Consider the following 25078-nt stretch of genomic DNA (forward strand, 5'->3'; position numbering starts at 1 on the left):
TTTATGGACCATGTTGTCAAGAGAGATGTTTAAAATTTCTAACTTAAAATTAATAGTGTGTGTATATATATATATGTGTGTGTGTGTGTGTGTGTATATATATTTGATTGGCAAAACATGTTTTTAAAAGATAACCATAGCCAAGAACATTTTCCCCTTGGAGTCATACTTAGATGTGATTAGAAGTGACTTCTATATAGTTGTTTCTAATTTTGCTATTTTAACAGTTAGTTGCAGAAGAAGGTGGATTTGCAGTTGTTTGCAAGGATAGAAAATGGACCAAAATTGCTACCAAGATGGGGTTTGCTCCTGGCAAAGCAGTGGGCTCACATATCAGAGGGCATTATGAACGAATCCTCAACCCCTACAACTTATTCCTGTCCGGAGACAGCCTAAGGGTAAGTTTGGGGGCTAGCCTTAACCTGTTTTATCTTACTACTTATTGGTACATTGTCTTTTCAGGGAAATGGAAAAGCCTTGATTGTGTTTGGAAGACCTTGTTTTAGAAGACCTTATTTTGGTGGGGCGCGGTGGCTCACTCCTGTAATCCCAACACTTTGGGAGGCCAAGGCAGGTGAATCACCTGAGGACAGGAGTTTGAGACCAGCCTGGCCAACATGGTGAAACCTCGTCTCTACTAAAAATACAAAAATTAGCTGGGCATGGTGGCGTGTGCCTGTAATCCCAGCTACTAGGGAGGCTGAGGCAGGAGAACCGCTTGAACCCGGAAGGTGGAGGTTGCAGTGAGCCGAGATGGTGCCACTTCACTCAAGCCTGGGCAAAGAGCGAGACTCTGAGACTCCGTCTGAAAAAAAAAAAAAAAAAGACCTTGTTTTGTGTTTTTTCCTCTAGTGTTTTTGTTCTGCTTTGAGAGCAGCTATACTTAGAAGTTTGTTTCTGGAATGAGTAAGATTGTGGAGGAAATTTTTTTACTGTGCAAAGTTGAAGAGTTGATTATTATCTACTTGTTACAACTTTGCATTCTCTTTAAATTTAAAGTAGCTAAAGTATTCCTGGCTGTCATATGAAGGTATAAGCTGTGAAATAACTTGCCTACCTATTCTCTTTTGCCAGCTGAGATTTTTGAGGAGATTGTCAGAATGTTGATATGGTAAAAGGGGATTTTATAATGCAACATAGCTAACGGGTTCCTCTTCTAGTAATTCCTATGTAGCCATGTTCATTTCTGACAAAATGGTATTTGTGAAATTATTCACTTAAAAACTTTTAGGTAAAACAGTACTGTAAAAGCTTCCCATTTATTTCCAGGCCTTGGTAGAAAGAAGAGGGGTGTCATTATCCATTCACACCCTTTGAGTTATTTTAGGACTACAGCAGTGAGTCCTATAACTTTAAGAATTGTTTTCTGTGCTGTAGAGAGGTAGGAAGAGAATAACATAGTTTTTGAGGGGTAAATCACTAACCAAAGTCCTGTCCTAATACTATACACACACAAACACACCATCTGTAATGCTTAAATCCAGTAGATTTTGTTTTTCTTCCCTCTCTCCCTTATTGATTCCAGGTGAACACTTTTTAGCCTAGAAGAAAGTAGCCAATCTGACATTCAAAACTTTTTTTTTAATACATTATATGAATGTTTAGTGAGCCCATGGATGAAATTGTTTAGAATGTTGAATGTGAGCCGGGCGCGATGGCTCACGCCTGTAATCCCAGCACTTTGGGAGGCCAAGGTGGGTGGATCATGAGGTCAAGAGATGGAGACCATCCTGGCCAACATGGTGAAACCCTGTCTCCGCTAAAAATATGTAAATTAGCTGAGCGTGGTGGTGCGTGCCTGTAGTACCAGCTACTTGGGAGGCTGGGGCAGGAGAATCACTTGAACCCAGGAGGCGGAGGTTGCAGTGAGCTGAGATTGTGCCACTGCACTCCAGCCTGGGTGACAGAGCAAGACTCTGTCTCAAAAAAAAAAAAAATAAAATAAACAAAAACTTAAAAAAATAAAAAATAGGCTGGGTGCGGTGGCTCATGCCTATAATCCCAGCACTTTGGGAGGCTGAGGCAGGTGGATCCCCAGAGGTCAGGAGTTCGAGGTCAGGAGTTCGAGATCTGGCTGGCCAACGTGGCAAAACCCCGCATTTACTAAAAATACAAAAAAAAAAAAATTAGCTGGATGTGGTGGCAGGCGCTTGTAATCTTAGCTACTTGGGAGGCTGAGGCAGGAGAATTGCTTGAACCCGGGAGGCAGAGGTTGCAGTGAGCCGAGATCGTGCCATTGCACTCCAGCCTGGGTGACAGAATGAGACTCAGAATGAGACTGTCTCAAAAAATAAATAAATAAACAAACATAAAAAATAAAAAATAGAATGTTGAATGTGGAACCTTTTTGCCTCTTATAGTCAGATCTAGATACAGTTGCCCATAGTAGATTAATTTTCTCTTCTTGAACTCTTCCTAAGTACGGAAGTTATAGTGAATAAAGGGAGAGAGAGTCCCTTTAATGATGCTTTGTGGGTTGTAACATTTTAGAAACATGTCACTTATATACTTAAAAAGGCAATGTAGTTTTATGGTTAAAAAGCACTTAAGTATTTATACAATCAAGGAGTCTGAAAGGAATAAGCATTTAAAGGTACCCTTTTGTAAACATTGCATCTACAGTATAGGTAGATATTTGTGAGGGACTTACTCTGTGCCAAGTATGTTTTAGGAAGTGATACACATTCTTCGTAGAAAGTTTAAAAACATAGGAGGAAAGTATGGCAAAAATAAAATCACTCCTGATCCTTCCACCTGTTATTTCTCTCACGGCTATTTTTATGCATACATTCACAAATTGGAAGTGTACTCTTCATATACATCATTGCATCTTAGGTTTTTTTACTAATCATATGAGCATTTGCCGTATCATTGAATAGTTTTTGAAAATGCAATTTCTAATGACTGCGGCAATCCATTTTTTATAGCCAGACTTTATTTTGATGTCTTCTATTGTAGAATGTTTAGGTCAATTCTAGTTTTTTATTATAATACTATGATGAATATTCCTTGTATGTAAATTTTTACACCTATTTCTGATTTTTGAAATAGTTATTAGGGAGAGAAGAATTGAAGAACATATACTTAAGAAAAACAGAGGTGTACAGTAAAGGAATTATTGCAAAAGGGTGAAGTAGGGTGTAAGTTAAATTTCAGGAAGCTTGAGAAAAGTTGATGCACTGTTCCAGTGGAACAGAGGCCTCAATCTTGCATCATCATGTTTTCTAAATATTTTAAGGGATTGCTCTGTCTTTGGGATGATGTGATTATGGCATGATGATGATACTAATCACCTTAAGTCCTAGTTTCTCAAGTAAAGGTTAAAATTAGCATCTGTATGTTAATAACATTAGATATAAAACCATATCATGTGTATTTTTAATTGTGGTTTGGAACAAAATAATAAAGCTCTTCATATTTATTCTAAAAAACTACAGGGCATGATTTTCTTAGATCTGCAAAGTCCTTACAGAACCAAGCTGACCATAGATGATGGAACCATTGAGACTAACTAGTAGGAGATAGGAACCACGTATATAGCATCTGAATTTGTGATCATCCACTTAATACAATTTATGTCATTCAGCTCAATTAGTATTTTCCTAATCACTCATACTTTTGTGTCTCAAATAGAAAGTACATTGGATACATAAAGGGGATTAATTTAGATGATGAACAGGTTTTATTCCCCTCTGCATGCTTTCATTAAACATACTCTAAATGCTCAACCGAGGACTTGTTATAGAATAGAAGGCAATGTTCTATACAAATTTTTTCAAAAAACAGAACATTTGTTTCTCTCAATTGTTGGGTGTTTAATTTGTCTCATAATTTTTTTTTTTTTTTTTTTGAGACAGAGTCTTGCTGTGTCGCCCAGGCTGGAGTGCAGTGGCATGATCTTGGCTCTTTGCAACATCCGCCTCCCTTGTTCAAGCGATTCTCCTGCCTCAGTGTCCCGAGTAGGTGGGATTACAGGCATGCATCACCACATTGGCTAATTTTTGTATTTTTAGTAAGGACGGGGTTTCAGTATGTTGGCCAAGCTGGTTTCGAACTCCTGACCTCAAGTGATCTACCTGCCTCGGCCTCCCAAAGTGCTGGGATTACAGGCTTGAGCCACTGTGCCTGACCAACTTTTTTCAGAATGTAAGTGCTTAACTGTTAAGAATATAATAGGCCAGGCGGCCGGGCGCAGTGGCTCACGCCTGTAATCCCAGCACTTTGGGAGGCTGAGGCAGGTGGATCACGAGGTCAGGAGATTGAGGCCATCCTGGATAACACAGTGAAACCCTGTCTCTACTAAAAATACAAAAAAATAGCTGGGCGTGGTGGCAGGTGCCTGTAGTCCCAGCTACTTGGGAGGCTGAGGCAGGAGAATGGCGTGAACCCAGGAGGTGGAGCTTGCAGTGAGCCAAGATGGCGCCACTGCACTGCAGCCTGGGCGACAAAGCGAGACTCTGTCTCAAAAAAAAAAAGAAAAAAAAAGAATATAATAGGCCGTAGGCCAGGCGCGGCGGCTCACACCTGTAATCCCAGCACTTTGGGAGGCTGAGGCGGGCTGATCACCTGAGGTCAGGAGTTTGAGACCAGCCTCAACATGGAGAAACCCCGTCTCTACTAAAAATACAAAATCAGCTGGGCGTGGTGGTGCATGCCTGTAATCCCAGCTACTCGGGAGGCTGAGGCAGGAGAATTGCTTGAACCTGGGAGGTGGAGGTTGCAGTGAGCCGAGATTGCACCATTGCACTCCAGCCTGGGCAACAAGAGCGAAACTCCATCTCAAAGAAAAAAAAAAAGAATATAATAGTTAACTTTTCTGGATCAAATCAAAACGTAGAATGAGCAGAATGTTTAATATTTATAGGGCGCTATTACCAGTGGTAGATTTATTACTTGTTAACAAGTAATGAGTCAGTTTTTAATAGTATATCATATTTCTTAACTATTAGAAATAAATTTTATCATTGTGTTGCTTTGTACTTTATTTTGTTCTTCGCCTAGTCTCTGTATTTCTGCAAATGTGCGGGGGAAAGGGGCGAATCTCACTAGTGAGATTCTATGGTAGTAACTGTGCCCATAGTGTCAGTGCTTCAGGAAGGTTGTTATTTCCACGTATCTCATTCCAGATATAGCTGCTATAACACACCCTAGAGGGTTACTTTTGGAACTTACTTTTACAAAGGTTTTTCGTGATGTTCGTGGGTCCTGTTATGAAAAAGTAGTGCTTACCTGAAATTCATATTAGCTTCGGTGGCAATATTTTGTCGTGTTAATGTTATATTGGCATTAAATATCCTCCTTTAGCCAGCTTAGAATAAAACTAAAAAGAAAAACCAAAGCAAGAAGAGATGCATTTCTGATCAGAACCAAAGTTATTGCTGTGGGCTACCCGTTGATCTTTGCCTTGCGAGTTAGACTTTGTAGGGATATACTGTGGTAAATGGAAACCCTAGTGAGGAAGACTACTTTAGTCAAATGACCTGTTTTCTCAATTCAGGTGATATCTTTGGATGATAACTTTGCTAGTTATATCTGAAACTATACAGTTGTAAAATCTAGAAAGCATATTGGATTCCTTATTTTTTTTTATTACAAACACTTGTTAAAAATGAGATATTTTTAATATGGAAAATTGTTTTGGGAGCTTATAAGGGGCCTTTCTAAGAATATGGACCTTCCATTAACTGACAGTCGCAAGCACAAAGAATTCCAAGTGGTTCATTGGGAATGCCTTGAGACTGCTATGGCCTGTTGTAACCTGATGATGTCAGCAATGAAAAATCAAAGCAACACCACCTGTTAAAATTTTTTTTTAATGTTTTAAACCTGTATAGATGTATGTATGTGGTTGGTAACTGCAGACTTGTCTTTATTTTTATTTAGATTTTTAAAAATTGTAGGCCTGTTGTCTACATAAATAGTTGTAAAATGTACCTTACAAAAATCCAGTGAAACTCTCTAAGATTAAAAAAGGAGGGAATCCTTTCAGTCCTTGCACACCGGGGAACAAGATCGTGAAAAAAAGGTTTTGGTGAGGTGCCGCCATTTCATCCGTCCTCGGTCTCTGCACCTTTCGCAGAGCTTCCAGCAGCGCTATGTTGGGCCAGAGCATCCGGAGGTTCACAGCCTCTGTGGTCCGTAGGAGCCACTATGAGGAGGGCCCTGGGAAGAATTTGCCATTTTCAGTGGAAAACAAGTGGTCGTTACTAGCTAAGATGTGTTTGTACTTTGGATCTGCGTTTGCTACACCCTTCCTTGTAGTAAGACACCAACTGCTTAAAACATAAGGGTGTTTCAGTTCCTCCATTTAACAGATATGAAGAGTATTTTAAGAGGTGCAGCCTCTGGAAGTAGATCAAACTCGAACTCATGTGGCATACTAGATATGTTTGTCAATAAACTTATGATGTGAAAAAAAAAAAGGAGGGAATTTATCAGTACAGTTGTTATTTCTAGTGTTTGCAGAAGCCAAACCTGACCACAGACACTAAGGACAAGGAGTACAAACCCCATGATATTCCCCAGAGGCAGTCTGTGCAGCCTTCGGAAACGTGCCCCCCAGCCCGACGAGCAAAACGCATGAGAGCAGAGGTAAGAGCCTCATGAGGTTAATTTAAAAGGAATTCTCAAGCCCTAATACCAATGGCTATCTGGCACTGGATTTCTCTCATGTGTATGCTCTTTGTAGTTTTGAACCTTGTTAATATCACAAAGGGATGCTGTTTGTATTCCAGCTTTTACACTTGGGTGAATTGTACCATCAAAGGGGTAAGGAATCGAATAAGTCTTTCTAAGTTTATGCTGCCTGGACAGACAGCCTCTTGTTACCAGTCAAGGCCTTAGAAGAATTGGTGTTCCTGTGTTCCTACTTGGATTGCCCATTACCCTCACAAAGTTGGGCGTTGTTTAATGGAGATTAAGGCTAGAAAACATGAAGATTAGGAGTTTTTTTAAACAGAGTGGTTAGAAGACAGTTAAAGCCACTTTTCTCAGACTTCTTTTTTTTTTTTAGAGACAGAGTCTTGCTGTGTTGCCCAGGCTGGAGTGCAGTGGCACGATCTTGGCTCACTGCAACCTCCGCCTCCTAGATTCCAGCAATTCTCCTGCCTCAGCCTCCCAAGTAGGTGGGACTACAGGCGTGTGCCACCACGCCCGGCTAATTTGGTTTGTATTTTTAGTAGAGACGGATTTCACCGTGTTAGCCAGGATGGTCTTGATCTCCTGACCTTGTGATCCACCCATCTTGGCCTCCCAAAGTGCTGGGATTACAGGCGTGAGCCACCTCACCCAGCCTCTTCCTTTTATAGGTGGTCTCGCTCTTTCACCTAGACTGGAGTGCAGTGGCATGATCATAGCTTACTGCAACTTTGAACTCCCAGGCTCAGGTGATAGCTGCCACCTCAGCCTCCCAAGTAGCTGGAACTACAGATGCATGCCACGCATGCCTAGCTAATTAAAAAAAATTTTTAATAAAGACAAGGTCTCACTGTGTTGTCCAGGCTAGAGAAGGATTATTTGCTTTAAGATTTTTCTGCTCTGAGAAGCTTTCCCTGGGAAAGGAAGAAGAGTATTTTTCTAGTGATCTTGTTCCCATACCAGAGGTGTGAAGGTTTTGGATTCCTGCCTAGCCTGATGGATATGTGAGTTTTAGGACTCAGAGATAATATATAGGGAACTGTTTAGAGCTGGGAAGCCTCATATTGCATTAATCATACTAAATCAGTAACTGGTTTTCAATAATTATCAAAAATGAAAAAAATCAGCCATTTTGTTTTCTGAAGAAATAGATAAATAAGAGAATAGTTTTTCACTTTGGTAAGTTGGAGATAGGAAAAAAATTTAGTGATTCACTTTTTCTGAATGAAGGAGACTGCCCAGAATAGGAAAATATGGTTATTTGAAGCCCATAAGCATGTTTAAAGTAAATTAATCTATGCATCAGTTCTTTCTTGAGCATATTCTTGATCTTATACATGTGTATATAAGAAATGCCCCAGTGTTGTGGATGCCTACATCTGCTTTGATGACACCTGATAGTAATGATATTGCCCATGGAATAAACTCTTTTAGCAGTGGACATCATTAAAATGTATGAATAAACACAGGCAAAGTGAGAAAGCACAGTTCCACAGATACTTCAGTATTACCACAAAAAATGGTTTTATTTGCTTTACCAATAAGTATCAGCACTTTAAGAAATAATAGAAACTGAGATTGGCTTCTATACCCTCAATGAGGAAGGAGCCCTTAATAGTTTAGTGATGTTAGAAGTGTAGTTTATAATAATAGTTTATTAAAATAATTTATGGAAAATTATTGTGGAAGCAAAATTTTCTGTAAATACTGACAGACCTTGGAAGAGGTCAGCAAACTCTTAGAGGCTAATGGAATTATGACATTTATATAACTACTTAGGATTTGGCTTATTGCAATGATTGAATAAAGCATAAAGCAAATAGATAAGAACCAAGAACCTTCTAGGAGGAAAATAAGAGTTGTTCTTCCGAATTTGAATAGAAACACTTCTCTTTGTTTTGAGACAGAGATTGGCTGGAGTTGCCCAGGCTGGAGTATAGTGGTGTGGTCTTGGCTCACTGCAACCTCTGCCTCCTGGGTTCAAGCAAATCTCATGCCTCAGCCTCCTGAGTAGCTGGGACCACAGGTGTGCACAACACCTGGCTAATTTTTGTATTTTTAGTTAGAGATGGGGTTTTGCCATTATGGCAGGCTGATCTCAAACTCCTGGCCTCAAGTGATCCACCTGCCTTGGCCCCCCCCCAAAATGCTGGGATTACAGGTGTGAGGCACCTCGCCCAGCCACAATTTGTTCTTGATCCTTTGACTTTTCCCTATTTGTTTGTTTTTTTTTTGAGATAGAGTCTTGCTCTGTCACCCAGGCTGGAGTGCAATGGCACCATTTCAGCTCACTGCAGCCTCCATCTCCCAGGTTCAAGCGATTCTCCTGCCTCAGCCTCCCAAGTAGCTGGGACTACAGGTGCGTGCCACCATGCCCGGCTACTTTTTGTACTTTTAGTAGAGACAGGGTTTCACTGTTAGCCAGGCTGGTCTTGAACTCCTGACCTTAAGTGATCTGCCTGCCTCGGCCTCCCAAAGTGCTGCGATTACAGGTGTGAACCACTGTGCCTGGCCAAATTTTCCCTATTTTTAAATTTCTCATTCATGCTTTAATAGTAGTTTCAAAGGTGAGCTCTCTTCCTTAGGAAGAGAGAGAAGTATGTTTTGAATGCCCCGTTAATAGAGGCAATTGGTAGGATATAGTCACCTTGAGATTCCAGTTGGATTTTTAAAGATTATTTCTTCTTAAAGGAAATATTCATGTATATGACAATTTTTTTAAGGCCATGAATATTAAAATAGAACCCGAGGAGACAACAGAAGCCAGAACTCATAATCTGAGACGTCGAATGGGTTGTCCAACTCCAAAATGTGAAAATGGTAAGAAAATTTGTCAATGAATAGGAAAGAAAAAGTAAATAAGTAAAAATAACTATTCATAAGTAAACATAAGCTGAAAAAGTCAATAGAAAAAAATTAAAAAGTAAAATTTAGAGCAGCCAGTACATAGTAGTCACTGGGTTGGGCTTTGAGAAAATCTTAATATATCAACAATGTCCTTGTTCTCATAATTAACTGACTAGTGGGAGAGAGAAACAGAAACTATATGTATGCATATTAGGAGTGTGGATGAGTTTCTCAGCTGTAGCGAGCTGCTACTTTGAAATTTGATTCAATGCAGTTACTTAAGTAATTTGTGAAAAACATAGGTGCCTTTGACCGAATGTCTGATAGATTTATTTCAGGCAAGGCAAACAGACATGCTTCCTAAATATGAACTGTGGTTAATTGCTTGCCTGGGTATCACTTGTTGTAAGTCACCGAGAGGATTTGAGATTCTTTTAAGAGAAATCTTATATCCTATATAGGAGGCACATACAAATTAAGAAGTTACTAAAATTTGTTCAACCTAGGGATTAGTGAACTAGTGGAAAGGCAGCACAATGCAGTGGAAAGTAATAGAGATACAATATAAAGTAATACAGTAATCTTGGCACAACCGCTAACTAGTTATGTAACCTTAGAGATGTTTCTTGATTTACTTTAACATCAGTTTTCTTACCTTTGAAATGGGTTTGTTGTGAAGGATTAAATACTTTATGGAAAGCATTGAGCACAATGCCTACCACATGATAGTTCAGTAATTGATAGCCAGTGTTTTCGCCAAACTTCTCAGTCTTCAGAACCAGGAATTTGGAGACCAGGATGATGACCAGGAAGTCATCTTAGATCATGGAGAGATAATGTGTTATGTGGAGGAGGTATAGTTGGTGAACTGTTGGTCTCTTGTAGTCATGGCCAACAGGAATTTGATTTCATCGGTATATGTTATGTCTTGGTCTTGAGAAAACTCTAATTCCTATTTTGAAAGCATACAAACCTGAGGGACATCTCCAGAAGTAACCTACATCTTGAAATTTAAATGGCACAAGAGTTTGCCTTTTATCATAAAGTAATCAGCATTTGAGCCCTTGAATAAAGTATACTGGGTGCTATTGCTACTAAAATGTGAAAACACACATGAAATTATGTTTGTGTACAGTATGTGCTTTGGGAGGGAGATGATGAGTTGAGGAAGTGGAGAAAAGCATCATAAAGAGCTAATTTTGGATTGCCTCCTACAGAGAAAGAAATGAAGAGTAGCATCAAGCAAGAACCTATTGAGAGGAAAGATTATATTGTAGAAAATGAAAAGGAAAAGCCCAAGAGTCGATCTAAAAAAGCCACCAATGCTGTGAGTGACATCTCCCTTTCTCCTTTTTCTTTCCTGTTTTCCTTCTTCCCTTCCTTTCTTTAATCCCCTTTACCCCCAAGTTTAAACTTAAATTTGTGCCTTAAATAAGATTGTTTAACTTAGTGTCTGACAATAAAAATATCTTCTGAAGTCAGTTTATAGTGTTAGTTAATAAATGAGGAAATACATGATCATACTATAAAGATGGTAGTAACATCCGGGGCGGCATTGACTGCGATTTTCTGGAATACATTCAGTTTAGCACTGACTAATAATGAACTGTAATCTAGCTCATTATACATAGAATTGCTCATAAATCACTAGCTCACTTCTACATGAGCTGAAGGCTAGCTCAAAAATCCAAGTTAGTATTTTCCAACTTCCCAGCTAGCAAAGGGAAGGAAGGAAATGGAAAGAGGGAACAAAAAAGAGAAAGGAAGAAGGAAGAGGAAGGAAGGAAGGAATGAAAAGGAAGTAGAGAAGAAAGGAAGAAAAGGAAAAGGAACAAAGGAAAGCAGTTAGGAATAGGGAAGAGGACATGGCAGAGTTAGAGGGCTGGGAGCTGTTTATTCTGTGGAAAACTTTTATTAAAAGTAAAGCCTGATGGCATTAGAAAGGATCTGGTTCTTCTCTGCCCCCTTCTGAGAGCCTGAAACGGTGCTTTTTTTTCTTGGAACTAGAAATTATTCTAATTGAATGTTCTCTCCATAAATGTCACCTTCTGCCCCACCCCCTCTCCCCAATACAATCAGAAAACTGACAGAGCTAGATTTTTATTTGCTACAATAAATAGACTTCAGCAGACTCCCCATTTAGTTGAATTCTCAGCTTTCTAGTATTGAGTAATGTATCAGTTTGCTGTGGCTGCCATAAGGATGTGCCGCAGACTGAGTGGCTTAAACAACAGAAATTTATTTTTTCACAGTTGTATAGGCTGGGAAATTTGAGATCAAGGTGTTGGCAGGGTTGATTTCTTCTGAGCCCTCTTTCCTTGGCTGTGGATGGCTGTCTTTCACATGGTCTTTCCTCTGTACATATCTTTGTCCTTATAAGGACACCAGTCATATTGGATGATTACCTCCGTAAGGACTCATTTCCAAATATAGTCACATTCTGAGGTACTGAGGGTTAGGACTTCAACATGTGAGTTTTTGGGGGGAATACAGTATACCCCATAAAAAGTAATAACTATGCTTTATCACTGGGCATTAGGGGAACTTCTTAACCATGTCCCCTTAATTAGAATTAAAAGTGGTAGTTTATTTTTATTTTTTTAGAGATGGCTGGAGTACAGTGACACAATCATAGCTACTGCTGCCTTGAACTCCTGGGCTCAAGGGATCCTCTTGCCCCAGCCTCTTAAGTAGCTGGGACCACAGGTGTGCACCACCATGCCCGGCTAATTTTTCTTTTTTAAATTTCTTGTAGAGACAGTGTCTCGCCATGTTGCCCAGGCTGGTCTCAAACTCCTGGCTTCAAGCAGTCCTGCCAGGGTCCCCAAAAGTGTTGGGATTACAGGCTTAAGCCACCGTGCCAGGCCTAAATTGGTAGTTTAATGTGGTTAACTTTAAGACAGTTTTGTTTTAAATATGGAAAACTTGTATTTTTCCTTCATAAATTCTACTTTTGGTTAGGTTGGTAATGTATTACCTGGTATCTTTTTTTTTTTCTCCTGAGACAGGGTCTCTGTCACCCAGGCTAGAGCGCAGTGGTGCAATAAGGGCTCACTCCAACTTTGACCTACCAGGCTCAAGAAATCCTCCTGTCTCAACTCCCCAAGTGGTTGGAACTACAGACACATGCCACCACTCTTGGCCTATAACCTTAGCATCTTGTTGTTTTGGAACCTACTAAAAACTAGGTCTTTAAATAACAAACTTTAAACACATGACAATTGAGAAAGCTAGGAGATTCCACTTTAGGTTTGGTATGCATGAGGTATTGTGAAAAAGCCTTCATAGAAAGTGAAACATTTTTATTTAAAATATCCTTTATAGAGGTTGAAGCGTTTGTAGCAGGATGTAGAGACTAGATTATGTCTCAGATCCATTTCATTTCTAGAATTTTAGAAAATCAAATAATAGCTCATGTTCCTTTGTTCCGTACCCACTTTTATTGCTACAGGTGGACCTGTATGTCTGTCTTTTATGTGGCAGTGGCAATGATGAAGACCGGCTACTGTTGTGTGATGGCTGTGATGACAGTTACCATACCTTTTGCTTGATCCCACCTCTCCATGATGTTCCCAAGGGAGACTGGAGGTGTCCTAAGTGTTTGGCTCAGGTAATAATTAATGGTAGAGGTAACACTAGAAAATTTTTTTTAGGGCATTTTTCTTTGTCTTTGAGTTTTATTTTTTATTTTATTTTATTTTTTTTAGACAAGGACTCACTTTGTTGCCCAGGCTGGAGTGCAGTGGCACAAACATGGCTCATTGCAGCATCAACCTCCCTGGCTCAAGCAGTTCTCCCACCTCAGCCCCCCAAGTAGCTGGGACTACAGGCCCATGCCATGATGCCTGGCTAATTTTTGTATTCTTTGTACAGAGGGGGTTTCACCATGTTGCCCAGGGCTGGTCTCGAACTCCTGAGCTCAAATAGTCCTCCTACCTCGGCCTTCCAAATTGCTGGGATTACAGGTCTGAGCCACCTCACTTGGCCTGCCTTTGGGTTTTAGATTTGGCAGTCGACAGTAATGAGGCCCATGAAGAAAACTGGGATGGACCTGAATAGGAAAGAGGTCTTAGAAGTGAGTTCCACAATGTATGTGGGTAGTTAAGAGGCAGAAAATAATTTGTAATAAGTATCTTATTATTTTTTTTAAATTCTTATAAAAAGCATTACATGCTCTTTGCAAGAATTATTAAAACATTGAACAACTTAAAAAGTAGAGCTATGCTTTCACAATGCATACATAACCACTGTTAATGTCTTGGTGTATATTCATCCAGACTTTTTTCTATTTTGAACAAATGGAGCTACATTATATAAGTAATTTTAGTAATCTGCTTTTTTCATTTATAGAGACATTTTCATGTAGCACTGTGATTACTGATGTTTTTAATAGTGCATGCTGTCATTGGTAAAATCTAAAAAGGATCTACGATTATCTTCATGAGGATTTTTTTTTTTTTTTTTTTTGAGACAGGATCTCACTCTATCACCCAGGCTGGAGTACAGTGGAGTGCAGTGGCGTGATCTCAGCTCACTGCAACCTCCGCCTCCCCAGCTCAAGTGATCCTCCCGTCTCAGCCTCCCAAGTAGCTGGGACTACAGGCTTGCACCACCATGCCCAGCTAATTTTTGTATTTTTTAGTAGAGACAGGGTTTTGCCACGTTGTCCATGCTGGTCTCAGAACTCCAGAGCTCAGGTGATCCTCCTGCCCCAGCCTCCCAAAGTGCCGGATTACAGGTGTGAGCCACCGCACCCAGCCATTAGGATTATTTTGCATTAATATTATGTAGCAGTCAGTCTATTACCCTTCTTAGGGTTGAATTATAATAGTAAGGAGGTTTATTTTAAGTATAGCATGGCTATAAAGGTTTGAGTGCTTTTCCATGTAGCTATGTTACAACATAAGGATATCTCCATCAATGGGAGGTTATTAGGCATGGGACAGGGATAAATTATTTAATACCTCATAATAGGGATGACCTTATCAATGGATCTGGAATATTCAAGTCTATTGGCTCACAAAGATCTAAGGCAGCTTATACTGCCCCTGTTAACCCCCAGTATTAGGTTATAATCAAATATTGCTGGCCTGAGAGCCATTCTGTTTCCATCAAGCGGTTTATCTCTATTTTGATCTATTGTATGTTGATTTTATAGTTTTAACTCCCAGGAGGACATTATTGCTGTCATTTTCAGTATTGAAAACATTATTTGATTTTGAAGGAAGTCGAGTCTTTAGCCTGCCTTTTATAAATATATAAATTTATCCAAGTTGTGGTTGTTAAAATTGACATTTTATTTGCTCATTAGCAAATAAATAAAATGTATTTCACTTGCTTATTAAAATAACCACATTTTTCAGGCAGGTTTATTTTTATAATGTAGACCTAGCATAGAAGTAAAATAAACAAATTAAAGCCTTGTTTTTTATCTGCCAGCTTGATGATTGACCAAGTATACTTGATGTTTTCAGTGTCACCTAGAACGTAATTTTCTTTATTTTCAGGAATGTAGTAAGCCACAAGAAGCATTTGGCTTTGAACAAGCAGCTAGGGACTATACCCTCCGTACTTTTGGGGAAATGGCAGATGCGTTCAAATCTGATTACTTCAACATGCCAGTCCATGTATGTATATATATACTGCTTTGATTTAGGATTTTAATAGCTTTTGGAGAAAAGTGTGCCTGAAGACCCATTTTTAGTTGAGGCCTCACTCTAGTAGGCATTGTCACACAGAAAGCAGAATGAAACCGTTAATTTGTTTTGTGGTATTTAAAATTTCACAATACTTTAAAAAGCATTCTAATTTTTTATTTTAGAATTTCTCTAAAGATACCTCTTCCACACAGATTATACAGCACCATTGTAATAGAACACTAATAAAGAAAATCACCAGCAATCATTTTGGCCCAACAAATATAAAGAATACTTCACAAAATGTATTAAATGACTGCTGTGTGCCAAGGTGTACTATGCATTGGGAACACATTTGTTGTATATTGTTATGTAATCATAAGTTAGTATTATAAATTTCAGGATGAGTCCATTTTTAATTCCCCTTTATGCACTTTGAAGCATAAGCATTTTCCATTCAGCATTTACTACTCCATCAAATGAGTACACCAAAATGTAATGCTTTAATTCTGGATATTTAAGCTATGATTTTTGTCACTACTAATAAAGCACTGCAGCAAACCCTTTATGCATGTAGTACTCTTTAATTGGATGATTTTCTTGGGATGGTTATTGAGGTCAGATGAGAGTCATTCTCCCTCATTCCATCCCAGTTGCTGTATCAATATATGGATCCCAGCAATATATGAGTGAATTTGTTTTTCCCCAGCACCTCTAACATCAGCTATTAGTTACTTAAAATGTTTGCTTATTTAATGGACTTAAATTTATCCTCCATTTGAATTTTCAGTTCTCTTGACTTCCTTATGTGTTATAATATTTGCCAATATGTTTGCTTAACCAATCCTGATGACTTGCATGTAACCTCTTCTATTTGTGGTTAACTGTATATTTTGACGGAATATTAGACGAGGACATTGAGGGATAGACATTTAAATGTTACCTGCCTCTAGATTTACACCAGATTAACAACAGATTGACATTTAGTCTGGTGACTCTTTATTCTAAGGGCGTGCTGCTACAAATTGCTCCTTTTGTCATATCATATATACTGGAGGTCCCCAACCACCCTTTCCCAACCTGGCCATTGACCAATACCAGTCGGTGGCCTGTTAGGAACAGGGCCACACAGCAGGAGGTGATCAGTGGGCAAACATTACACCCGAGCTCTGCGTCCTGTCAGATCAGTGGCTGCATTAGAGTCTCATAGGAGGGCAAACCCTATTGTGAACTGCCTATGCAAAGGATCTAGGTTGCATGTTCCTTATGAGAATCTAATCCCCCCACCTCCCAGCCCTTGCGCCCTGCCCTTCCCCATCCGTGGAAAAATTGCCTTCCATGAAACCCATCCCTGGTGCCAAAAACACAGGGACACTGGCGACCACTGCTATATACTGTCTTTTTTGTGTTGGTTGCCTACATTGCTCTCAGACAGGTCCAGTGAAAAGAATGAAAGGATGGACTCAGGTAATGTATTTGAAAGCATCTCAATGTATAAAGCATCATTGAAACAACAAACCTTATTACTGTGCTATTGTCAACTGTACAGTGCTATACGTCATTCAGACACAACTAACCATTATTACTATACAGTTTATGTTACATTTTTTGAAACACAGAAATATCTCCTGGTCATAAATAATTGCTTTCCTTGGCTCCCTTTTGCAGTTGTGGCCTGGCTGGTGATAGAGGAACATAAATTCCTTTTAGACAGTAGAGGTTTCCTGAATTGCCTAAGATCAATTATAGAACATTATAGACACAATTTTTCCTTAGGATGCTGTTCTTTGATTCCCATCACTGAGCTTAATTGGTCACAGACAGTTTGTGAGGAAACTCATTTTTTCTATTCCTTGTATTTCCAGATGGTCCCCACAGAGCTTGTTGAGAAAGAATTTTGGAGACTGGTAAGCACTATTGAGGAGGATGTCACAGTGGAATATGGAGCTGACATTGCCTCAAAGGAATTTGGCAGTGGCTTTCCTGTCCGAGATGGGAAAATCAAACTCTCACCCGAGGAAGAGGTAGGCATATAAGTGGCTTGGAAATTGAGGTATTTATTGAAATTCTGTTTGGTTGGCTTGAAGTAACTTATGATTACTTTTAGCAAATCCTTAATTACCAGATTTTTAATGATTTCAAGAAAAGTAGAAAGAGCCTACAGAAGAATTCTAGTCCTAACTATGTCACTATATTGTGGTCATAGGGGAAAATTACTTATCACCCTTTGCCTTTAGATTTTATAACCTTGGTTTCTCCTTCTGAAGAAAACCTGAAGGCCTGAGACCAGGTCTATTTATTTTTGAACTTTAATATTTTTGAGTATTTTTTTCCATACTAGCGAACTCTTAGGAAGAGTTCTGTTTCTATCTTGGTAGGAAAGTGTGATTTTTTTTTTTTTTTTTTGGTAGTTTTCTTTGAAAGTATTACATATGATCAGAAAAGTACATAGTTATATGTATACAGACTGATGAATTTCCACAAACTGAACACACCCATGTAACCAGCACTAACTAAAACAAGAAATAGGATATTCCCAGCACCCCAGAAGTTCCCTTTTTGCCCGCTCTCCTTCACTACTTTTCCTCTTTCAGGACAAGCACTATGCCCTCAGGATAATCACTATCCTGACTTCTAACACTATAGATTAGTTTGCCTGATTTTGAACTTTGTTAAAGTGGACTCATGGCTTATGTTCCTCTATATATATTTAAAAAGAGACAGATACAGAAGTATGTGCTGTGTGAGTCCATTTATACAAAGCTCAAAACTGGGCAAAACGAATCTCTGGGCATCCTAGAAGGTCAGCATGGTGGCCCCTCCTCTTCCACATTTCTTTTTTTATTTTGAAGGAGAATATTTTTAGCTGGCCTTCTAAAATGTTAGCATTGTATAGCTAAACCTTTATCCTCTTTTGTCTTCTTATTTTTAGGAGTATCTTGATAGTGGCTGGAATTTGAACAACATGCCAGTGATGGAGCAGTCTGTCCTTGCACATATTACTGCTGATATATGTGGCATGAAACTTCCTTGGTTGTATGTGGGAATGTGCTTTTCTTCATTCTGTTGGCATATTGAAGACCACTGGAGCTATTCAATTAACTACTTGCACTGGTGAGAAGTTCCAAAAAGAACCCATGAGTAGTATGCATGCTGGATAGGAAAACTTTCCTTTTCAGTGCAGATGTGTCTTAACTGTGTCTGAAGAGCATTGAACTACTTTTTTCCCTAAGGTTTTTCACTTCTGTTAGAACAGGCATCCTGACAAGTTAAGACAGTGGTTCTTAAGATTCCTAGAGCATCCATGAATTCCCTGAAATTGCACACACACTACTTTGCAAGAACAACGTATTTCTGGGGGAAGGGTAGTTTTTATCTGAAGTAAGGAAGTCTTTGTCTAGGCCGGGTGCAGTGGCTCACGCCTGTAATCCCAGCACTTTGGGAGGCCAAGATGGGCAGATCACCTGAGGTCAGGAGTTCGAGACCAGCCTGGCCAACATGGAGAAACCCCGTCTCTACTAAAAATATAAAAATTAGCTGGGTGTGGTGGTGAGCACCTATAATCCCAGCTACTTGGGAGGTGGAGGGAGGAGAATCACTTGATCTTGGGAGGCAGAGGTTGCAGTGAGCCAAGAGACCTCACCATTGCACTCCTGCCTGGGCAACAGAGCGAAACTCTGCCTCAAAACAAAAAGAAGTCTTTACCTATAGAAAAAGCATATTCTAAATAAAAGTTACTTTTACTATAGAAAATCCCATTTGGTGGCAGTGGTAGCCTGGATACCCCTTTGGGAGAAGCGTGAATTATAGTAGGTACCACAGTGTCCTCCAGGTCTGTGTAATGACTAGCCTCTCTTTTGTTGTGCTGAATTCAGGTATCACTACGCACAGTAGAGTGAGCCTTATCTTGGTGTGCACATTGAGGGGGCAAGGCGGGAGGGATGTGCAGATATTTGGGCTTCTTTACTTTTTAAACTCTTCAAGCCATTTCTTCACATCTGTTTTCTTCTCTATTTTTCTTCTAAATATAAAAATATTTGAAAATCTATAACTCACTCAAATCCTCACACAAGGAATTTGAGGATGTACCACAAGAAAGAGAATTGGCATATATATGTATAGAATTAATTCTGCTTCCCTAGGCAGTTTCTCCCAGCTGTAAAATGAATATTATATTTACCATACCTCACAGGGATGATACAGATAAATTGTTTGATAATTTAAAGTCCTTTGAAGAATAAGAATTCCTTAGAAATGCTAATTGCCTTATTAGTGTTTGATTTAACCTCGTCTGCCAGAATGGGCAAGGGAAAAGAAAAATGGAGAGTTGCCTTACCCTTGTCGGTTGCTTTAGGAAACTGTGATAACAACATATCCTGAAGTGAATACGATACCTTATATTCTTAGAAATTCTGGATATTGGCTGGGCATGGTGGCTCACACCTGTAATCTCAGCACTAAGCTGAGGTGGGCAGTTCACCTGAGGTCAGGAGTTCGAGACCAGCCTGGCAACATGGTGAAACCCCGTGTCCACTAAAAATACAAAAATTAGCTGGGCATGGTGGTGCACGCCTGTAATACTAGCTACTCGGGAGGCTGAGGCAGGAGAATTGCTTGAACCTGGGAGGCGGAGGTTGCAGTGAGCCAAGATTGCATCATTGCACTTCAGCATGGACAACACAGCAAGACTCAGTCTCAAAAACAAAAAAAAAACAAAAAAAACAACAACAACAAAAGAGAAATTCTAGGTGTCTGCATTTTCTAAAGAGTCAGATAAAAATGAGAGTGGGGAGAGGGACTTCAGATGGGAAATCTTCTGTTCATTCATACTTGAAGGGGGAAAATGCATTACATATGTTCACATCACATTCCTTTTTTTTTTTTTTTGAGATGGAGTCTTGCTCTTGTCGCCCAGGCAGGAATGCAATGGTGCGATCTCTGCTCACTGGATCCTCCACCTCCTGGGGTCAAGTGAATCTTCTGCCTCAGCCTCCCAACTAGCTGGGATTACAGGTGCCTGCCACCATGCCTGGCTAATTTTGTATTTTTAATAGAGATGGGGTTTCACCATGTTGGCCAGGCTGGTCTTGAACTCCTGACCTCGTGATCTACCTGCCTCAGTCTCCCAAAGTGCTGGGATTACAGACGTGAGCCACAGCACCCAGCTCACATTCACATTTCTAATGATATTTCATCAGTTTGCGGATTCCTTTTTTGCGTAGTCTTACAAAGCCGAGTCTGAAAAATATGAACTGGTAACCCATTTTGTTTGTGTTGGTGTTGCAGATTGATTTATTTTTATAATCTATTTCCAGGGGTGAGCCAAAAACCTGGTATGGAGTCCCAGGGTATGCTGCTGAGCAGCTAGAAAATGTAATGAAGAAACTAGCTCCAGAACTCTTTGTGTCCCAGCCGGATCTCCTCCATCAGCTTGTGACCATCATGAACCCCAATACCCTGATGACTCATGAAGTGCCTGTATGTTCTGGGTTAATCCTCCTGCCACTCAAGCTTAATTCACCACTTCTCTTTTTCCTTTTTATTCACTTTTTTATGATGTTGATTTAGTTCTGTGTTTTCCATAGCATGACTTGATAGCAGAAACAGCTGTTTTGCTGCAGTACTGTACATTTACTCAGTAGGACTGGATCCTTAGATACCATAAAAACTAATTTGTTGCAGCTGATAACTAGATTGCTAAACAGCCTTCCTTTGCAAGTAATAATTGCAATTCATTGGTTTTAATATATTTGTAAGTGAAAATTTATTTCAAGGTCTTGAGCTTGTATTTTAGGGTGCGCCAGTCTGACTGAAAAGTCTAGAGGTTGCTAAATGAAGTGACAACTATACAGTTATGGGAAACCTAACAACAGGGATATGTTCTGAGAAATGCGTTGCTAGGTGATTTTGTTGTCATGTGAACTTCATGGAGTGTACTTACACAAACCTAGATGGTATAGCCAACTACACACCTAGGCTGTATGGTGTAGGCTATTGCTGCTGGGCTACAAATTTGTACAGCATGTTACTGTACTGAATACCTTAGATAGCTGTAACACAATAGTAAGGATTTGTATATTTACATGTATCTAAACAGAAAAGATACAGTGAAAATATGGTATTATAATCTTACAGACCACCATTGATATGTGGTCTGTGACCAAAATGTTGTTACATGGTGCACAACTATACTGGCTTCCTTTTGGAGAATACTCTGAAGACATTTGGGAGGCCATATTGAAATGTATGAAGAGTCCATCTTAGCTAAATAAAATGTAAATGATACATTTACAGTGTTAAAGTGAACTTGTTGTGACCTAAAGTTTATGCTTTTGGGTTCATAGGCTAGTCAATGGAGACAACAGAAAGGACTTTCATTTGAGGCATTATAAATTATGCATGGACCATAGCTTAGAAAGTAATCACCAGTAAGCACCACAGTCTCACCATCTCCTCATAGTTGGTATTTTTTGTCATAATATTTTTCTTTCCTCATGTTGACTGTTTTTTCCAATTTGTTAAGAGTAGATTGCTTTAATTAAGACCTGACCCTGGTTCTTTAATAATTGAGCAAACTTTCTGGGGTTAGATTCTGGACCTACAGAGATAGATGAATGAACTCCTTGAGCATTTAGGGATTCATAATCTGAAGTAAAAGATAATGTTTTTACAGATAATACAAGGGTGGTGTGGTTTGACAGTGGTGACAACTATGAGACTGATCTAATAACTCTATTGAGAATCAGAAAGGGCTCATAAATGAGATGACATCTGTAGTAGGAGCTGGAACTCTGATAAATTATCACATGTTTGGCAGAGTCAGGGAAGGAGGAAGTATTCCAAGTAGAAGATATGGTGTTCCTGTGATGGGTAGTAGTCTTTACACAGAACCCTGAAGGCCGTATTACTACACAGATGGCTGGTCTCCACCCCTAGAATTTCTGATCCTGTTATTTTGTTAGTCTGAGTGGGGCTTCAGGATTTGCATTTCCATCAAGCTCCTAGTGGATGTTGATGCTTTTGTTCTGGGGGACCGTACACTAGGTAAGCATTGGTGTAGAAATGTAGACGCTTGAAAAGGAATCTAATATTATTATATAATAATAAGCTCAGTATAAGGATTTGTGTGCCTAGAGCAATATAGGTACTTTTGGGGTGAGGGTGGTGGTAGGAAGAAGGGAATGATGGGAGGTAAGTTTGAGTTCCAAATGAGGAGGACCTCTGTATGTTATGAGATTCTTGAAATAGAGTGGGATTGCTTTAATTGGTGGTAGAAGATGCTACTTGAGGGGTAATAATAATATATTAGGATATTCTTAATTGCAGCTGTTTTTAAAAGTTATACCTTGAACCTTAATATGGCCACATTTTTGTTTTGTGTTCAGATACTAATCAACTTTGGTAGTCTGGGATACTGCTCCATCTTGTGACATAAATTAGTATCTCTAGGTGATATTCTACTATAGTAATTTGTTTTTTCTGGCTCAATTTCAGAAAGCTGCCTTTTTTTGAAAATTATCTAATAGACTGTGTCCAGATTGTCTTTAGTAACAATGTCACTCTTTAAGAAACTCAAAAATCTTCAATTTCTGTCTCTTTAGGTTTACCGAACTAATCAGTGTGCCGGGGAGTTTGTGATTACATTTCCAAGAGCCTACCACAGTGGTTTTAACCAGGGTTTTAATTTTGCTGAGGCTGTTAACTTCTGCACTGTTGATTGGGTATGTAATTACAATGTAGTTAACCTTTTCAAATTTATTGTTTTTCCTGAGGAAATGGAATATAATGTTTTAAAGTGTCATGTGGGCTGGGTGCGGTGGCTCATGCCTATAATCCCAGCACTTTCGGAAGCCAAGGTGGGCAGATCACCTGAGGTCAGGAGTTCGAGACCAGCCTGGCCAACATGGTGAAGCCCCATCTCTACTAAAAATACAAAAATTAGGCGTGGCGGTGGGCGCCTGTAATCCCAATTACTTGGGAGGCTGAGGCAGGAGAATCACTTGAACCCAGGAGGTGGAGGTCGCAGTGAGCCAAGATCACGCCATTGCACTCCAGCCTGGGCAACAGACTGAAACTCTGTCTCAAAAAAATAAATAAATGTCACACGGATAGTTGCCTTGACCCATTACTGCTCAGCTGGTCAGTCTGCAAATTGTTTACCAGTCCACAATGAGATAAAGCACTTGTACCACAGTGTAAATCAAGCATGAATTACCTAAGCATACTGCTTAGTTTGGCTGATGTTTTTTCTTTTGTAGCAAGACTTTGTTGATGAAGAATGGAGTCTATTGATTTACATTCTGGCTGAAGCTCAGTATCTCATTGCAAACTGATAAATAATTCCAGTCTAAAGGCTTTGTGTAGTACTAGCTTACATTATCTGCAGTACAGCAATTTAAGGACACATTTGGTTTCATTAGTTGTAAAGTTTAATTTTTATATTTGTATTAATACTTTTCATTTACCTAAAAAGTTCTAGATTAAGTGGTGTTAAAGCTAATGAATTATAACTTTGTTATAATGGCACTTGCTATATCTATACTTATTTCCCATTAAGTAGTTTTTCAGAGTATTATTCCCTGAAGTAGGTTGATCATACCAGTTCAGCACAATTATTTCAGGAAATATATAAGCTCATACTTCTAATTAGATTCTACATTGTTGTAGATACTAATACATTGTTAATATGCTGGGTCTTTTTTTTTTTTAAAACACTTTTTAATTAAGATATGTAAGATTACAGATCTTTGGGATGCAAAGATAACTAAGGCCTAGGGCCTAGGCTAGGAATTTTATGAGTCTGGTGTTTTGTTTGTTTTTTAAATTTTTTTGAGACAGTCTCGCTCTGTCACCCAGGCTGGAGTGCAGTGGTGCAATCATGGCTCATTGCAGCCTCGACCTCCCAGGCTCACGCAATCCTTCCACGTCAGCCTCCAGAGTAGATGGGACTACAGGCGTGCACCACCACACCCGACTAATGTTTATATTTGTTTGTAGAGATGGGATTTCACCATACTGCATAGGATGGTCTCCAATTCTTAGACTCAAGCAAGGCTTGGCCTCCCAAAGTGTTGGAATTACAGGTGTGAGCCATCTGCCTGGCCCAGAGTCTGGTTTTAGGGTTGGTAAATGATACGTGTTAAGACCCATAGTGTGATGTTTGGTAATTTGATAATAATGGGTCAGAGGTGTTTGGAAATAGAAGAAAGATGAATGTTATTTTTTTCTTTCCATCTTTTGATACAGCTGCCATTAGGCCGACAGTGTGTGGAGCATTATCGCTTGCTTCATCGTTATTGTGTGTTTTCCCACGATGAGATGATCTGCAAGATGGCTTCCAAGGCTGATGTACTAGATGTTGTAGTGGCTTCAACTGTTCAGAAAGACATGGCCATTATGATTGAGGATGAGAAAACTTTAAGAGAAACTGTCCGTAAATTGGTAAGGCTTATGGAAATCCAACTGCATGTTGTCATTGGGTATTATTTAGTAAAATTTTTACGCACTTTAATATCATTTTAAGCAGTCTTTTTAAAGCCTATTTTCTTTGAGGCCATTGTAATAGATGTATAGTAGTATCTCGTGGTTTTAATTTTTATTCACTATCTTATTTGCCACATGTACATATGTCTCTTTGAAGTAGCTGTTCAAATGTCTTGCCCCTTTAAAAAAAATGTTTTGTAGAAACAGGGTCTCACTATGTCGCCCAGGCTGGTCTCAAACTCCTGGGTTCAAGCTATCCACCCAACTCAACCTCCCAATGTGCTGGGATTACAGGCTTGAGCCACCACACCCGGCTTGCCCTTTATTTTTTTAAAACATTTGATTTTTGTAATAATTCTTTATGTATTCTGCATACCAGTTGTTTTTTTTTTAATCAGATAGGTGTTTTGCTAATGTTTTCTCCCAGTCTGTGGCTTGTCTTTGATTTTCCTACCAGTGTCTTTCAGCAAGCAGGA

The 25078-nt window shown here is 39.4% G+C and overlaps 2 protein-coding genes across 8 annotated transcripts in view; both read left to right on the top strand.

Moving 5' to 3' along the window:
• The window catches only part of KDM5B (lysine demethylase 5B), an 80995-nt gene that overhangs the window by 35772 nt on the left and 20145 nt on the right, over positions 1-25078 (top strand). For 6 of the 7 annotated variants that reach the window (XM_031013907.3, XM_031013914.3, XM_031013910.3 and 3 more), the window contains exons 4-14: positions 228-398; positions 6457-6591; positions 9360-9456; positions 10701-10810; positions 12935-13093; positions 14991-15110; positions 16985-17143; positions 18052-18233; positions 20435-20597; positions 22721-22840; positions 24366-24560. In XM_031013907.3, coding sequence (XP_030869767.2) covers positions 228-398; positions 6457-6591; positions 9360-9456; positions 10701-10810; positions 12935-13093; positions 14991-15110; positions 16985-17143; positions 18052-18233; positions 20435-20597; positions 22721-22840; positions 24366-24560 — 1611 coding nt within the window. The remainder of the gene's footprint in view (positions 1-227; positions 399-6456; positions 6592-9359; positions 9457-10700; positions 10811-12934; positions 13094-14990; positions 15111-16984; positions 17144-18051; positions 18234-20434; positions 20598-22720; positions 22841-24365; positions 24561-25078) is intronic. The other variant, XM_055368387.2, reaches the window with a different exon arrangement.
• Positions 5886-6414, top strand: LOC101137162 (cytochrome c oxidase subunit 7C, mitochondrial-like). The gene has a single exon (XM_055368415.2). The coding sequence runs from the start codon at positions 6096-6098 to the stop codon at positions 6285-6287; it is 192 nt and encodes a 63-aa protein (XP_055224390.1). The 5' UTR covers positions 5886-6095; the 3' UTR covers positions 6288-6414.

Source organism: Gorilla gorilla, chromosome 1 (genome assembly GCF_029281585.2).
Source record: "Gorilla gorilla gorilla isolate KB3781 chromosome 1, NHGRI_mGorGor1-v2.1_pri, whole genome shotgun sequence".
NCBI classification, from domain to species: domain Eukaryota; kingdom Metazoa; phylum Chordata; class Mammalia; order Primates; family Hominidae; genus Gorilla; species Gorilla gorilla.